The 12,104-nt window shown below is 34.4% G+C and overlaps 1 protein-coding gene across 1 annotated transcript in view; it reads left to right on the top strand.

Moving 5' to 3' along the window:
- Window positions 1–1,261: 1,261 nt before the first annotated feature.
- Window positions 1,262–12,104, top strand: part of LOC104535487 (protein broad-minded-like) — a gene marked incomplete at both ends in the record, with an annotated part of 33,974 nt that continues 23,131 nt past the window's right edge. Inside the window, 3 exons of the mRNA XM_010188470.1 lie at window positions 1,262–1,384; window positions 2,612–2,720; window positions 3,565–3,658. Of these exons, the coding sequence (XP_010186772.1) occupies window positions 1,262–1,384; window positions 2,612–2,720; window positions 3,565–3,658 (326 nt within the window). The remainder of the gene's footprint in view (window positions 1,385–2,611; window positions 2,721–3,564; window positions 3,659–12,104) is intronic.

Here is a 12,104-nt window from a genome sequence, read left to right as displayed (position 1 = left end):
TATTTAATAGAAGAAATGGTCCATCTTTGTAATGGATTCAGTGATGTTTTTTGTTTTTTTTTTCTTCTATTTAATCCTAAAAAATGTATAGTTGAACTATTATTCTTCTGTAATTTAGAAAAATACTTGAGAGCAAGTTAATACCAGGAAATAGTTAACATAAATAAACTTGAAGAGGACTGAAACTGAAGAGATCAAGCTATATTTAAAAAAGCAACAGAAAAAAAAAAGACATATTATTGTCTTGACTATTTAATCTTTGGCTGTGTGAATTTGGAGGTGTTAAATTATCCAGACAATGCCTTGCGAATTTTTGCTATTGTCAATAGAAGCATGTTGGGAATTACATGGAGCAAAATAAGCATTGTCTAACAGACTACAAATTTCAAACAATATGTATTCTCTAGTTCATATCAGGTTTTATGGGAATGTAAAATATAATGCTGATCAGACTTAATTTATGTTGTGTTTTATGACTGTGATAAAACAGAAAATAAAAATAGCAACAAGAATGTTTAGTCATATTATTTTCCATAAATAGGAAGTCCTCAATAAAATTGTTCTGTTGCTGTGTTAGTTAAATAGGTTAGTTTAAAAAACCAAGCAAGTAATGTTATTTGGATTGCCCTATGTCAGATTTACATGAAATAGAGTATTTTCACATTTAATTTGCTCTGAGGTTATAAAATAAAATTGTATGTAATGTGCTGTCATGTGCTCTTATGTTTATTAACTTCATTTACTATTGTTTTGTGGTTTTCTAAAATAAAAAAAAACCACAGCAGTTCTGTTGTTTTTGTTACATGTTGAAGCTTTTATTGCTTTTGAACTGTGTTAAATTCGATTATACAGAAGTGCTTAAAAGCCTATTTTCTAAAGGAAAGATGTATTTTTATCTGCCTCCCTTCTTTCTCACATTTCACATGGAATGTATTAGTAAGTCCCTGTCACTTTTGTTATTCTGTGATATAAACTCAAAAGCAGACTGAGTCGACCAGTGAATATTTTCTCTGGTTGTTCAGCACAGATGAAAAATCTGTTGGGAACCATTCCCTGTTTGCTCAAGGCTGTGCCACTTCAGTGGCTGAAAAGGATTTAAAAGAGTGTTCCTGACCCAGTTCTGTCTGGGCATTTTTCAGATACTTTTATTTTTTTTTATTTCTTTCCATTTTGATACCTCATAAACATGTTGGCCTTTGTTTTACTCTGCCTTACTGGATTTCTGACTGATGTGCTAACATTTCAATGTGTCCTTCTGCAGGTTGTTAAATGTGCTATGCTGTGAGCTCAATACCCTTTTACTCTTGGAGACTCAGTATAAAGTGTCACAAGTTTTACTAACTGCTCAGGAGGAAAATGTCACAGAAACTTCAGAAGGGCCAGGGTAAGAAGTGACTGATGTAAATGTTATTCTAACTTTCAAACTTTTCTCCTGTCAACAAAAAAATGACTACCTTCGTGGCTTGAAACATACAAATGCTCTCACTCAAGTTGGCTTCTAATGTGCATTAGTTTACTTAACATCCAGATTTGTCATCAATTTTAAGTTAGTAAATATACAACAGTTTTGCTCTTTCTCCCACTTTAACCTCAGAAGTCTAAGAAATAAGAAAGCAAATATTTTTCTCATTTTTGTTTGTTTTAATCTTGAGTTATTTCCTTAAAAAAGTGCAAAAATTATGGATGTGAATATGCCCTTTTACTTTATATTATTTTTCATGTTATGTATATAATATAAAATTAGGGTATTGTTTTCATGTTTATGAGTTAAAGACATCATCAGTACTTTTAGGGAGGGGATTGTTTCATTTTATTATAACTTAGTCAACTCTCCAACTTCTGTGACTTTCCATTGCTGACTTCTAAATAAAATTCCACAATGCACCCTTTCAAAAGGAAAAGTGTATTTTTAGGACAGAAACGAACAGTTATTTGGTCATAGACATTTTGTCCTTCCTCTCAGCATGCTGAATTTTAAGAAATTTCCTCTTACTGTTTGTTATGTGAGACCAGTACAGAGTTTAAATCAAACAGTATGGGTGAAATCTCAGCAGATACAGATGTTTGTTATGTACCATTTGAGGATGAAATGTGCTATTTCCTTACTAAGGAAAAACTCCAAAGAAACTTGGTGTATAAAAAACAATTATTATTCCTTTCATAAAATTTGTACCTTTGTGTACACAGTGACTTCAGACAGCAAGTTGGCTATGTGTTAAGTTATTAATAACTCTGCTTATTTATGACAGTAGAAGTTTTCTGGTAGGCCAAATAAGGAGCAATATTTGATGGTCTATTAACTATCTCTGCCCTAATTACTGAGCATGTTGGCATAACAAAGCTTGCAAAGTTTTCTGCTCTTTTGTGTCCGGTAATTGCTCAGATGTTTCCAATCAGCAGTAGGTAAGGAAGTACAAAGGTAGGATAATTGCAGACATCTCAAAATACTTCATGTTGCTGTTGGTTTCTTGTCTATGTGTTTTCCAGATTGTGTTTTAACCCCAGTATGTCTCTTAAGATGTCCTTACTCATTAAATATTTCTGAATTAAACAGTCAGTAAATCAAAGTGATTCTATTTTTTTAAGGTTTTTGTTTTGTTTTTTCCCCTAGAAATTTTATAATTGATGGTCTATCAGTGGAGAGAAACCATGTTCTTGTAAGGATAAATCTGATTGGAGGACCCCAGGAAAGGATTTTGCCTTTGAGAGTACTAGATAAGGTTAGAATCTGAAGTTTGTTTCTCTTTCCTTAACTCATGTCTTCATTATCAGGAAAAAAGTTCAAGTAATTCAGGGTATGGAAAATTATTTAACAGTCCACCGTTAGCTAAAGGGCTAAAATTTTTAAGAAGTGATATACTTAAAAAATACATCGTTTCCATTATTTGGGGGTTTGCACGTGCCTAGTACGTATCACGTTCAGATGAAATGTTTATATTGCTCCATTGTATTGTTACTTTTCTGACTGTAAAAGTGAATGCAATTTGTCCTTTTTTTTACTTTTATATTTCTGTATTTTCTTTATTAGCTTTTCATTTATTATGTATTCCTTTTATCTGATATTTTTTCCATGCTTGGGTTTTCATCTGCAGTATCTAATACCTGGAACTTTCATTGACGTTCTAACAACACAATGTTCAGCAGCTCCTTTAAATATTCTGCTCCTCACTATCTGTCAGTCTGGTAAAGGTGAAATGCAAATTACTGTAGACACAGCAAAGACAGCTAGATCAATGTAAAAAATTGGAAATACAGTGGGAAATAGAGTTGAGTTGTTTATTTTTATAAAAACTATAATTTCCTTTTTGGTTGAAAAAAAGAACTGTAACATCAAAACTGTCAGCGGTGTATACTGGAAAAAGTTCTCACTCAAGTGCCTTTTGGATTTTGTATCCTTTAATTTTTTATATTTTTTTTTCATTATGGAATACGTCATTGCAAATTGTAGTATCAAGCGTCATTTTGGTGCAGAGGCAATAATTCTGGGATGTCTACCTGTGTGTTAATTGAGTAAATGTTATTCATTCCTCTCCTAAATTAATTTATTTCTGGTCCTGTTTCTAGGGTAGTGATCCATATCCGTGGCCAATGTTTTCATCATTCCCTTTGCCAAAGTGCTATCTTGCAGAAATTCCTAGGAAAGCTGAATTCAGACAAGGTACGTACAAAGCATGCAAGCAGTGTAGATGTCAAATAAGCGTCTCTGTAGGTTTTTAAATGTTTTTCCTTCCTCCCCACCCCCCGTCCCCCAGATTATAATCTCATAAATGCTTAAGGATTTTTTATTGTTGACTGCATTAGTAGCTAAATAAGTTGGTTTGGTTTTGCTTGTCTGGCTTTGTGCAACTGTCAATCCGCAAAGCTCTGTTTAGTAATCTAATTTTTATGCAAACTTCAAGATTAACCTTTTGGCTCGTCTCAGGTGGGTGACTCACGAGATGTATTTATATCATCTCTCTAGTAACTGAAGCAAGACAGTGTGGTTAAGCTACAAGTTTTTTGTACACTGTTTTCGTGATTTGGATCCCTGTGTTTACAAAGCTTGGTGGTGTGTGAAATAGACGGCATTTAGGATAGTTGGTTTCCACACTGAACATCAATTTGGGATGTGGGCAGACTGAAGAATCCTTTTAAAACTATCTTGGCAAAGCAGTTTAATTCATACAGAGAAACCGTTTTAAGGTTTTAATTTGCATAGACAATGCAAAAGAATCTGATGAATGGTTTATAGTAAATAAAGTATTCTTTGTATTTGTCCATGTCTACTGTATCCTTGACATGTACTTATTAGAAATATTTGTTAATTTCCTTAGCAGATAAAGATTTTCAAAAGTGATAGAAATTCTACATTAACTGTAGAATACAAAATAGTCTGTTTATAAATATCTAGAAAAACCTAAAAAAAGGTGATTCTGTTCTCTGACAAGAGGAAAGTCTGTGTAGTTATAAAAGAAGGGAGTTTTCTGTATCTTAAATTTGGTAGTACTGTTCCAGGCTTCCCAACAGTCAAATCACTGTAAAGTGGATACCCATTTATTTTAAAAATGTCTTCAAGGAGGCAGGTAGTGTTGCTCTTGGATTGGAAAAGCAAATTTAATTGTATTCCACAGAACTTCTCTGTTCTCTTGTTCAGAGCAATTCGGTTGCTCATCACTGACAAGTGAGATAATGGAATGGAGTCTTAGTTGTCACAATTGTGGATGGCAACCAGCTAGGAAAGCTATGTAAAACTTTTTGACTAACAGTAAATTTGCTGAAATGAAGTTTTAAAGGTTTGCAAATGTGTTTGATGAAGTGTTGAGGTATTTTCATTTGAAATGGCGTTTTTGATATTAAAGGTAAGTGAAGTAAAATAACATATAACTGAAATATTAACACAATACATAGATTCATAGTCAAAGTATTTTGTGTTTGCTGTTTGGAAAAAAAAAAGAAAAAGGAAAACAAAACATTGAAAGTGTTAAATTTCACTTCTCATTTAAAGAAAAAAAAGATGATTCTTTCACCAAACTGTGAATGTCTGGTTTGCCAGACTGAAGCTGTCAGGATGTGTAAGTTATTTTGAAAGAAAGTATCAGAATAAATATATCAAAAATGAAAAGAATGATATTCATAAATTGCTATTTCCAGTGCTTGGAAAAAAAGAAATCAAGAGCATGAGCAGAAGATGAGGACTATCTGAACTGTATTCTTCAGCACCACAGTAGAGCAGTGGCAGTGCACTTTCACAAGAGAGGTTACAAACATAATTGTGAGACAGAACTGTGAGTTACGTTTCTGTAAGACAGAAGATGATCTTTGTCAGCTGAAGGTGGCGAGTCCTTGGGTGGAGTACCTCTAGCACCAGCACTTCGATCTGCATAGATCCATTTGAGGGATTCTAGAGCATAGCTATAGATCGTGGCTTTCGAATGTGGTATGCGCATATAGATTGAAATAATTGGAACTGGCTGATGCTGAAAAAACAGAGATCATGCAGGTCTCTTAGTATGTTAAAAGCCATTACAAAGAGGGCAGAATGATTGTTTTCTATGTCACTGTGCAGAAAACGGAATAGTTGGCTTACTTGCTAATTAAGATTGGTTACATATTAATAACAAAAAATATCTAGAAGGGTACAACTGGAAGTTGTGAAATCATCATTAGAGGTTTTAAGAACATCTTTTTTGACGTTGTGAATATTCAGGATTCACATTGTGTGTTACACAGCTTGCTTGGGTGAGACAAATACTTGTTCAATTTTAACTCTGCTTCAGTGCAAGGAGCTGGACAGAGTTCAAACAGACTTCTGGATGGCAGGAGTTCTGCAGCCCTGCGAACACTTGAGCATGGTATGAGTGGGATCGCATGACTGCGTTGTCACACCTGTCACCAGGGATCACAGGCCAGCGCAGCGCTTCTGTGATTCCCTAGAGCTGTCTGCCTTCAGCTTTCATCCTGTGGTGTTTCGCTGTGTAACCTCTGCAGTACCATTCCTTTCCTCTTTTGGGGGTGTTTCTATCATGTGACTAATTAAGACTACTAGATTCTTAGCACTGTTAATGTGCAGTTTCTTTGGCTGAAAGGCTGTAACTGTAGGTTTTATACTGGCTGTCCTGACCTCTTATTTCTCTCCTCTGTTATTACTGGGGTGACATGGACACCTGAAGACAAGCTTACTTTTTCTTTCTCCTTTGAAAATTGGTCCTGTGTCCATCACAAAATTGTGATGTCAGCTATAAAAACATTACCTGAGTAGAACTTATTTTTTAAATATATCTATGGAATGGCTATTGGAGATGACTGGGGGGGAAGGAAATAAAAGGGATTACAGATGTCCACTCTGTTATGATACTGCTGGCTCTGAACATGTCTCTCTTCTGATCCTCCCTTCAGATGTTGCTGAAGGACAGATGCAATAACAGAACCTTCATTTCTCAGAACTGTCTCTCAACTAATGGAAGTTGCCTTTCTGAGTTCAAGCTGAAATTAATCCCTGAATACTTTGAAATTGGTGTGGCTGTTGCTCACTGAAAAGATTTTGTACTGTTGAGGTCAAGGAACGGGAAGCTTCATTTCCACAGCCCTAAACCTCATGTAGCTCGTGAATTTATAATGGAAAGCATAGATAAATCTTAAAGTAACACATGAGTTGTGGTCACTGAAAAGGACTTACTAACACTAAATTTTCTGTGAAGAAAATCTAAGAAATAGGTTTGAAGGGTTTTTTTCTTCTCTGTCTAATATCTTTTGAAGGACATTGGTAAACATGCAGCACTGGCACCTTTGTGGTAGTTCAGTCTGAGGGGAAAAGCAGGGAGGACTAGTTAACTGTAAGAAAAAGCAGAGTGGTGCTAACTCTGCAGTGTCTGAAACATGTATTTCCCAGCACCAAGGCCCTAAAGGCTGCATCTTAGAGAAGCAGACTCTTTAAATTATTCTGTGCTGATGTAGTGCTCACAAACAGTGGCAACTAGATATTCTGCCTCACTGGATCAAAAATGAAGCTATCCTAATTTATACTGGTAACATTAATAACTACATTGAAGTGGTGGAGTACTTGCTCCATTTCATGATGACACTTCAAATGGGTAGACTCACCCAAAAAGTATGTTTGTATTTGAGGAAAAACTGTAGTGCCTCACTCTTTACAAATATTTGTCCTGGTTTTGCAGATGTTAGGCATCTGCCTGTATGATATAAGTCTCTGTTGGAAAGGATATATGGAAAAACAAACTTGCTGGGTTGTGTATTAATATGCATTAATTATTTCAGCCGATATTTACAGTTAGAAAACTATTGGATAGCAGTATATTAATGGTTCGCTTCTGTCAAAGATAATTTATAGTGAAGCTTCAAATAATTTATGCGGATCAGTATTTACATGGGGAAATTAATTATGCCATTTTCACCTGTTTACACTGTAGCAGGATACTCTGTTGCTTTTCTTTTGTCTTAATTGTTCCATTATTATTTTAGTAAGATAATATGAGGAAGAATTATTAAGTGGTTTTCAAAGAGTGTTACAGTTCTTTGTTATTCAGGATACATCTATTAAAAAGAATGATTGGGTTTTTTTATTATTTGTAATGTTAACTACACTGTAGGTTATTAAAAGTTAAACTGTTTAGAATTGTATTAAACTGTAATATTCACTCTTCTGTTTGCACAGAAGATCTATTTTTCATTTTCTTCTCCTAGTTCTGCAGTTGTCGGTGATGAGTGTGGCTGAAGAACAGTGTCCATAATTATTCTGCAATGATGCATTCACTGCTTGGCATTTCTGTATACACAGGAATCCCATCATTCATTAATCTCAGTCTCTTCCTGACCTGTGCAGTCCAGAATTGCTACCAAAAGTCTTTCTTGATAATGTTCTTAAAGTTTTCTGATGTTGTATTTCAGCTGCTGTTCTCTGAGTTCTTTGCTTCATACTCTTAACTTGAGTGAGAATGCTCTGCCACATTTCTATTTTGTGCATTTTTTAATTTTTTAATTTATTTATATAAATCAGATTTCTTTTCACCTATGGTTTTTTTGATATCTGCTTGAAACTAGCAGGCTCTCTTTTTCATTTTTTTAACCTTCTCTCTCAAACAACCAGCTACATTAACTTTCTTGTTAGTTATCCCTTATAATTTCACATAAATGTCTTCATCACCTGCACCCCTTTGGCTTCTTTTATTTTTGGCTCAGTATTCGTGTATTAACCTGTTGCCTTCCCCTCTTTAAGAAGCTGACTCGGTTAATGAAAGATGAAAGAGAAATAAGTGGACAGGTCTATCAGAAATGTACATGGGCTTTCCTAAAATATATCCTTATATGGATTTGTTTTCATGTAGTAGTCTAATGTAATATAGTCAAGTTATTCATTATCTCTAAATTTAGATTTTTTTATAAGATACACATGGCTTTATAGATCTTAGTTTCTTGGTCACAGAAAAACACTTTTATCACAAAACACAATCAGATAAGAAAGGACTTGTGGTGCTTCTGATGTTTTCTAAAACATTTATGAATTTTCCTAGTTGTTACGCACTTTAAACACAAAAGCAAGCTGAAGAATTATTTGAAGAATTATAAAGGAGCATCTTTTAGGGAATGAGATCAGTTTAAACTTGCAGGAAGTTATGGTGTGGTCATTCAGATTTCATATCTGCAGGTAACTAGGTTATTTATAGTGTAATTCCAGAACTTGATAAACTAGTGAACGTGTCTTCTTTTCTTTTGATTTTTTACAAGGCTGCACAAAGCAACCAATACTAGCACAAAAGAAGGGGTGGGATGGCAAAATTTAACCACGTATGAGCAAGAAAGCATGTTAGGGTACGATTGCTTGTTATGGTTGAGCATACTTAAAAGCTCACTGTCATCAGAAGAGGAAGGTCTTACTCATCTCCTTCCCCCCTTTTAATTTTCTACCTATTGCTCTTTGGTTGATTTTTTTTCTTCCTCTATTTCCTCACCTCCTGTCCTTCCTCCTTCAGCACTTCTGGCATTTCTTTCAGAAAAAAATTAAATTTCAAGCCACTGATCTAGAATAACTAGTGAACCCATTTAGTGACATACCAAAACAGAGAAGAAAGAGGAGGAGGACTTCTCTCTTTTGGCATTGACATGTGTTTAGGATACCTCTAGTGACAGTGTGAAAGCCCACCCTCAGTAACAAGCAATGTGCATAACCCAGGACTGTGCGGTAGCTGTAGTTCTAGCTATGTGGTAATACTGTTGGGCAAGTTATAATACTGTGATGTACTGTGGTGACCTGCAGGAGGAAGTGATAATCCATGTTCAATGACAGCCTGTTAAGAGAAGTAAATGGTTTAGCTGGAAGAAAATAAGATACTGTGAGTGTAATGGATATACTAAATACATGGTTACACTATAGCATCTTTCTGCATAGATCTTGTTTCTCTGTCATTTGAGTGTGACCATTCCTGTGAGCTATCTGAGGATCATGTCTTGTATCGTCCCTGACTGGGGAAAAGCAATCCATTGATTATATAGAAATGAGTTCTTGTTTTCAGTAGGTTGCCTTCCTGCTCTGTTCTGATGACAGAAATGTTAAGTGTTGACTTGATAGTTGTCATAATTAGGTAGTTCATATTTTACTGACAGTATGTACTCTTGGATTTTGTCCCTTCTCTAGGCTTTTTGCAGACTTGCATACACATATCTGCATTACTTCTATTTGGTGCATATTTGAAGTTGCTGAAGGTCTTTTGTTAAAGACTACCTTCCCAGAGGAACCTTAAAGCAAATACAGTGGTCCATGGTCTTTGGCAAAATTTTGGAAAAGATTGTAATACCATAATCTTTATTTCCTTATCCTATTGTAGGAGCATAAATTAACACTGTAAAAGGTTACATGTTTAAACAGTACAGTTTTGGGTGCATTGACGCTGCTAGGTACTACTAGCACGTGCAGATTTCAGCAATCACAAAGTAAAGATTTAATTTTGTAAAACCTGCAGAAGCGAAAGGATATTAGAGAGATAAACTGTGCAAGGAAAAATAAGGGTCAGGTCAGGAAGCCAGGAGGAGGCAGCAGAGATGGATGGGCCATGGTCTTGAAGTCCTACTTTCTTGAAATTATTGAGGGGGTTTTCATTAGTAATTTTATTTCCTTCAGAGGAATCAAAATTTCACCCTGCTCTCTGGTAAGTTGACTGATTAAATCTCAGCTTGTAGTCTGTGATCCTCCTCCTTGCCTTCAGTTTTTTCACACTCATTGCTGTAATGTAACCTCTCTTAAATGACTCCAAGAATTTTCCTTTTTCTAGATTGTGTTCTGATAAGCATATATTGTATTCTACTTGTAGAGAAGCGTTGCTTTGCAGTTCTAAAGCGTTCTTCACTTGTTATAAAAATAGCAGAAAAGGGCAGAGAAATAACTAGAAATCCTACTGATAATACTAGTAAGAGTAAATCCTTCTTCACATTAAATTTTCATACTCATGTAAAGCTGTTTGAAGCATCAGTGCATGTTATTTTGAAAGATACTAACTGAAGATTTAGTTATTTGAGGATGACAAAGGAATTTCATGTTAATTAACTGGAATAATTGTTAATTATAATATGTTACTACAATCAGCTTTAAAAATACTATTATATCGTAAATATAATAATAAATTCCAGTGACAGTGATACATTTTACTGATTATGAAACATTAAGGTCTTTAGATGAGCTTAAAATAAATTATATGCAAAATCATAGTTCTGTTGAAAATATTCTAATCATCTTAAAAAAATAAGGTAATTTGAAAGGAGTATTTTGATTGTGGAAACGATTACGTTTCATTGGAAAACTGAATGTTTTAAAATAAAAGTAACAAGCATTCTAAATAGCTGTCTCAAAGAGTTGCTGAATATTTAATCAAAAGTCTCTTTTCAAGACAGAATTCATTTCTATAGTGTTTTTTCCCAAAATGTAGCAACAGAACAAAGGAGAGTTTGCAAGGTATGAAGAACCTTCACCACCTTAGTGAATAAATATTTAAATATATGTATATATGTGTATGTGTGTGTGTGTATGTGTGTGTGTGTGTGTATATATATATATATATATAAAAAAATATTTAGTAGTAGTAGTATAGACTGTAATCTTTTCATAATAATAGGGACTGCATGGTTCCATAGCAAAAGGATTGTGCACAGCTGGTGTGAGTGCATGTGCATTTACCGTATTACAGATACCACTTTTATTTTTCCCCTGAAGTTGACTAGAAAATATTTAATAGCAGCATCAAGTGTTCTGGGAACGGAGTTGCCTGAGGAGAGGCAGTATAATTGATTATTTCCATTTTGTAGAGTGAGGATTTTCTGTTAGAAAACTGAGTTTGATCAGTTTTATCTTACATAAAATTACTTTATAAAATGACTTGGCATTTGAACTTGAAATTTGTTCTGCATTCAGAAAAAAGGAATTTGAACAGTCAGCCCTTCGCAATAGGTTAGCATTTTTTAACAAATCTTGCATATGTGAGGAAATTATTTCCATTTTGATTTTCCAAAGTGTATGTATTCATTCTTTTAATTGATACCTTCCATATATTATTCAGTGTGCCGTGTCATCTTGCATCAGAGTAGCTTGTTAATGTTCATTGTTCAGTGTGAATTCCAAGTGAGACATTTTGGTTGCAGAAGACATCTGATTTAAAGAAAAAAAATCTTAAAGCTTTAAGTACAGACGTCATATTGTTGAAAGCCATTTTCATGTATGATGATACATGCTGGTGTTCTACATTTTTCACTATGGTTCTGTTTTCAAACCTCTGTGAGACTCAGCTAGTTGTGAAATTTACTGCCTCAGCCTGTGACACTTTATTCTAGAACATTGGTAAAGTATGTGCAATTTCCTCTAACTGAGTAGAAAGCAGAAAATCAGAAAGATCTCTTTAGCTAAGAGAAAAGAGAATGTACTTACTGTCCTTTTGTCATTGCATCAATGGCAATTTTAATTTTGAAGGCATGTCTCCCTATTGTAAAGAGAGAATGCGTCTTTCATGACAAGGTAAAAGTAACAGTAAGGAGCAATCTTTGAAATGCTTTCTTTGCATTTAAAAGGAATCTTTCATAAAGATCTTTTTGTAAACTGTTCTGCAAATTTGTTTTATAAACAAGGT

Source organism: Mesitornis unicolor, unplaced genomic scaffold (genome assembly GCF_000695765.1).
Source record: "Mesitornis unicolor isolate BGI_N332 unplaced genomic scaffold, ASM69576v1 scaffold37587, whole genome shotgun sequence".
In the NCBI taxonomy this organism is placed as follows: Eukaryota; Metazoa; Chordata; class Aves; order Mesitornithiformes; family Mesitornithidae; genus Mesitornis; species Mesitornis unicolor.
Note: the sequence above shows the minus strand (reverse complement) of the source record. Positions and strands in the feature narration are given on the sequence as shown.